Source organism: Solanum dulcamara, chromosome 6 (assembly GCF_947179165.1).
Source record: "Solanum dulcamara chromosome 6, daSolDulc1.2, whole genome shotgun sequence".
Lineage (NCBI taxonomy): Eukaryota > Viridiplantae > Streptophyta > Magnoliopsida > Solanales > Solanaceae > Solanum > Solanum dulcamara.
The window spans coordinates 19162808-19168790 of NC_077242.1; the positions used below are offsets into that span (position 1 = coordinate 19162808).

The 5983-nt window shown below is 37.8% G+C and overlaps 1 protein-coding gene across 1 annotated transcript; it reads left to right on the top strand.

Moving 5' to 3' along the window:
* Positions 1 to 3839: 3839 nt before the first annotated feature.
* LOC129892755 (uncharacterized mitochondrial protein AtMg00810-like) lies at positions 3840 to 4726 on the top strand. The gene is made up of 2 exons (XM_055968314.1): positions 3840 to 3907; positions 4066 to 4726. Exons 1-2 carry the CDS (start codon positions 3840 to 3842, stop codon positions 4724 to 4726), a joined length of 729 nt encoding a protein of 242 aa, XP_055824289.1.
* The last annotated feature ends 1257 nt before the right edge of the window (positions 4727 to 5983 follow it).

A 5983-nucleotide genomic window follows, 5' to 3' on the forward strand; every position in this document is an offset into this window, starting at 1 on the left:
TTTCCTGTTATGCTAGAAAATTATTGCATTCAGAAAATCATTTTATCTGTTGAGGTAAGCCTCACCCTTTCTTATTTTTCATGAATTAATATTGTTCTACTCTGTTTGCCTCTTAAAAATATAAAGTAATTCAAGTAAATTATTCGCCCGTATAGTAGGTAACTCGCACTAAGAAAACACATGTATTGTTAAATGCATACTTTGATTTTATCTTTGCAATTGTCATTTGTTGACTGGTATGTTAACTTGGTTTCACTGCAAAAATGTTCCAACTATTAGGAGAAGTTTTATTTTAAAAGAGCATTTGGACAAAGCATATTTTCTTCTATAATAGGTTATGGAACAAAAAGTTGAACACCTAACCAGAATTTTTAAACTACTAAATAAATCCATCCTTCTTTTTAAATACAATCTATCAGTTAAGTATTTTCTTTGCTTTAGATGCCAAAGTCTCATATTAGTAGCTAAAAAAATTAGGTAAAAGATGTTGTGACATCTTTGACATTATAGTATTTTCATATGACTTTTTTATCCTTTAAATATTTTTCTTGACCCGAGCGTCTATTGAAAACTTCCTACCTTCCAATGTCGGAGAAAGATTTACGTACATTCTAACCTACACACACCCCACTTGTGGAACTACAGTGAATATACTATTGTACTCTTGATAACAGAAGTTATACGTTAGCCTCAGTTGAATTGAAAACGACTGTTTTTTGCTACCAAAATAACTGGGACAAGAGTTATTCTACTAGAATAACCTCTATTTCTTTCGAAATTGTGATAATTTTCTAATTCCTTAGATTATGTCTAAGCTTTAGTTGAAAAGAACCTACTAATTAAAAGAAATTCTACATTCTTTTTCATGTAAAATCTGGTCATGCATGGATACATCTTGAGCTAGGTAAAATTGTAGACATTCTTTTTCAGGTTGTTAACCTAGCAAGCTACCTTGATTAAAGAGAGATTAGAGTATTGTTATAAGTTGTTAAAAGTAGTTAGTAGGTTGTTATGGTCAGTTAAAATGTAGTTAAATGCCAACTGGTATGAGTGTATAAATACTGTACATATACAAGGTAGAAATATAAGTGTATATACTGATGAAGTAAATAATAGAGCTTTTCATTTTGTCAAGATATTTTTCTCTATATATACTTTTCTGCTCTTCCTTCTCTCTACAACTCTCTTCTCCATTCCTCTGTATATTCTTCTTCACTTTTCTTTCTTTTCTTCCTCCGATAGTTTGCCTCTTCTTTCTTTCAGGTCTAACTCCATTGATGGAGTTATCATGATATCAGAGCCTACAAGGATCGTAGGGTAGAAGAAGAAGATCACAATCGGCAATCTAGACTCAAGTAGAAGAAGTCAAACTGCGAGCTAGGGCTTAAGCTGTCAATAGAGATGTACACAGCTGAGGCTACATCGGGATCTATGGAAACTGGTGATGCAAACCTAAATGGAGCACATACAACTATTGGTCCAACTAGCTATGAATCTCCGACTGTAGGTCATAATCATCCTCTGTATCTCCATCTGAATGACACTCCAGGTAGCTCTCTAATCTCCCTTCAGCTCACAGGCTCAGAAAACTATGTCGTTTGGAGTATATCTATGCGTATTAGACTGTTAGGGAAAGGCAAATTAGGCTTTGTTGATGGACGATTCCCTAAGTCTCAGTTTGCACCTGAGCTGTTTGACATTTGGGAAAAGTGTAATGTTGTAGTTTTGTCCTGGATAATGAATGTTGTTACACCTGGATTGTTGAGTAGTATAGTTTATGCTGGTGATGCACACAAGGTATGGAGTGATCTGAAAGAGAGATTTGACAAAATTAATGGTGCACATGTATTTCAACTGCACAAGGAAATTCATAGTTTCACTCAAGGAACTATGATTATTACAGAATACTACACACATCTGAGAGGGCTGTGGAATGAGTTTGATTCTATCATGCCATGTCCAGGGTGTTCTTGCGCTGAATCAAGAAAAATCCAAGAACATTTTGAATACCAGAGATTGGTTGAGTTTCTTATGGGACTGAATGAATCCTATTCAGCTGGTAGAGGTCAGATATTGATGCAGAATCCAATTCCCAACCTAAACAAAGCTTACTCTCTGATAGTAGATCATGAAAGCCAAAGAAACCTAGGAAGTTCATATCATGAAAGTGTTACCTCTAAAATGGTTGAATGCACTGCTCTATTTAGTAAAAAGAAGGGAAATGGTCCTAATCAGGGTGGCAACTTTGGCCAACAACCAGGAGGTGATGACAACCTAGGAAGAGGGCACTATGACAACCAATACAAGCCACAAAAATTCCAGAAGTCAACTCTTGTGTGTGAGGTTTATGGCTACAGGGGACACTCTAAGGAACAATGTTTTAAAGTGAAAGGCTATCCAGCTGGATGGAAGTCAAAGAAGAAGAGGGAACAGTTCAATTCTAATTCATATGCTAATCAAGATGAGGTTACCCAATGTGGAGGTCCACATTCCACAAGTGACACACATTCACCTACAACCTTCTTCACACAGGATCAGTACCATCAGATCCTGCAGATGCTGGCCAGAGGAGGTAAAAATGGAGGTGAATACTCAGCTACAGTAGGTAGTGCTCTATCTGTTTTAGTCTCTAAATATGTAGATAAAAGCTGGATAGTTGATACTGGAGCAACAAACCATATGACTTCTAAGACTGAACTTCTAAATAACTTTCACACTGTATCACCATCTAAAAGGAGACAAGTAATGTTGCCCACTGGAAATGTTGTGTTAGTCTCACATGTTGGCAGTACAAACATTCTTGGGAATCAATCCATTGGAAATGTTTTGTTTGTACCTGACTTCAAGTGTAATCTTCTTTCTGTATCACAACTCACCAAAGAACTCAAATGTATGGCAGCCTTCTTCCCTGACTTCTGTGTTTTCCAAGATCTCTTCAGTGGTCAGGTCAAGGGGATTGGTAAAGAGGATCAAGGGCTCTACATTCTGAAAGAATGTGCTCCAAATACAGAAGTCAATGGTTGTTCAACTCAGTTCCAAGGTGTAGCTCCTGCAAACTCCACAAGTAGCAGTGCCATCCCAGTTGTCCTTATGGGTTACTCCTCATCCAAAAAGGGGTACTTCCTGTATGATCTCCACTCAAATCTTTTTTTGTGAATAGACATGCAGTGTTCAAAGAAGATATTTTCCCTTTCAAGGATGTCCAAGTCTCCTCTAATCCCCTATTTCCAGTTCTCACACTTTTAGACTCCTCTTATCCCTTCCCACAGCCACACTTAGAGTCCATCCAACCACCTTTACCTCCTGCAGCACCTCTTGAGTTCCACTCTCAGTCTCTTCCCCTTCCTATCCCACCCAGAAAATCCTCCAGACCTAGTAAGCCACCATCTTGGCTTCAAGACTTTATCACCACCTCTACAAGAAACTCTTGCTCCTATCCTATTGCAGCACATATATCCTATTCTCATATATCTCCTTCTTACAGCACTTGCCTAGCTGCTTACTCAGCCATCACTGAACCCGCATCCTATAAAACTGCCTCTCTTGATCCTCAGTGGGTTCAAGCAATGCAGGTGTAAATTGATGCTTTGGAGGCTAATCAAACCTGGTCCTTGGTTGATTTACCTCCTGGCAAAAGACCTATTGGCTGTAAGTGGGTGTACAAAGTCAAGTATAAATCCATAGGTGAAGTTGAGAGGCTGAAAGCAAGACTGGTGGCCAAAGGGTTCAACCAACAAGAAGGCCTAAACTACAGTGAAACCTTTAGTCCAGTTGTCAAAATGGTCACTGTCAGAGCTATTGTGGCCCTTGCTGCATCTAGGGAGTGGTTTATTCACTAAATGGATGTCCATAATGCCTTTTTCAATGGGGACCTGCTGGAGGAGGTGTACATGACTGTCCCTGATGGGTTTGCTAGATAGGGGAAGTCTAATACCAAGGTCTGCAAACTCCATAAGTCCTTGTATGAACTCAAACAAGCCCCAGACAGTGGAACTTGAAGCTGACTAAGGCCTTACTGAAGCTGGGATTCCATCAAAGCCACTATGACTACTCCCTATTCACCAGGAAAGTTGATAGTGATATACTTATTATACTAGTCTATGTGGATGACTTACTGGTTACAAGTAGCAACAATGGTCTAGTAGAGGACACAAAAAGAGTCCTACAAAAGCAATTCAAAATGAAAGACTTAGGTGAGGTGAAGTTCTTTCTAGGCATTGAATGTGTTAGATCTAGTCAAGAAATTCACATGTCTCAGAGAAAATATGCACTGGAACTGATTGTTGAATGTGGGCTAGGAGGAGCTAAACCTGCAGGAACACCATTAGAACAGAATAAGAAGCTTACATCAGTGAAATATGATGAACACATTTCACATGAAGGCAGAGTTGATGACCAACAACTGCAGCACCCTGAAAGGTACCAAAGACTTGTGGGGAGACTCTTGTATCTCACCATGACCAGACCTGATATAGCCTTTTCAGTCCAGGTGTTGAGCCAATATATGCACAATCCTAAGGAGTCACATATGGAATCTGCACTGAGAGTTGTCAGATACCTCAAGGAAGCTCCAGGCCTTGGACTATTAATGCTATCTCAAAGTACAAATACTTTGACTGCCTACTGTGATTCTGACTGGGGTGCTTGTCTGGAAACAAGAAGATCTATCATTGGATACTTAGTAAAGTTTGGTGGATCACTAATCTCCTGGAAATCAAAAAAATAAAAGACAGTATCCAGAAGCTCAGCAGAGGCTGAGTTTAGAAGTATGGCCAACTTTGCAACTGAGGTCACCTGGCTGGCAAGTCTGTTCAGAGAGCTAGGAGTTCAGATTGAATTGCCTGTTAACATGGTCTGTGATAGCAAGGCTGCTATTCAAATTGCTGCAAATCCCATCTTTCATGAGAGAACCAAACATATTGATATAGATTGTCATTTTGTAAGGGAAAAAATCTGTCAAGGAATGCTGAAAACCAAATTCATACATACAAAAGATCAGCTAGCAGATATACTTACCAAAAGTCTAGGAAAATTTCAAAATCAACAATTGCTAAACCAGCTTGGAGTTATGAACCTCTTCAAACCATGAGCTTGAGGAGGAGTGTTAACCTAGCAAGCTACCTTGGTTAAAGAGAGGTTAGAGTATTGTTATAAGTTGTTAAAAGTAGTTAGTAGGTTGTTATGGTCAATTAAAATGTAGTTAAATGCCAACTGGTATGAGTGTATAAATATTGTACATATACAAGGTAGAAATATAAGTGTATGTACTGATGAAGTAAATAATAGAGCTTTTCCTTTTGTCAAGATATTTTTCTCTATATATACTTTTCTGCTCTTCCTTCTCTCTACAACTCTCTTCTCCATTCCTCTGTATATTCTTCTTCACTTTTCTATATTTTACGGGACAACAACGTTATTTGGGAATTTCATTTATCCATCATGTTTGGCAAACACCATTAGATTCCTCATAAATCACTCAAAATAGTGCACAACAAAAAGGGCAAAAACATCTCCAAATTCCTGTGAATTGCACAGAATGTATAATCGATAGTACGTAGATAACCTTCTACTTATGTAATGTATTTTCCATAAGCCACATATGCCAAATACAAACTTCTGCAGTTGGTTTTATATTGACGAATGTCTAAAGCACTGAGGTCTACAAATGCGGGGGAGTCATTCAGCAACCATCTTGCCAAATGAACAGGTATTGTATCTGTCAATTTCTCTTTTTACTTGACTGAGATATAGTTTGTAGTTCTCTGAGGATTTTGTTATTTAGTGAGTCCTTGACAAAATAATTGATGAAAAATTACTCCTATCTATTCATCAAAGTGCAATATTGTGTAGAGGTAGAAAGATATTATAGAAATAGTTTTTTTAAATATTAGTAACTGTCTGAAAAGCTAACATTGCTTGATTGCCTCCTGCAAAAAAGAAACACTCTTTTAGTTATAACAATTCTAATTGCAAAGATCATGAA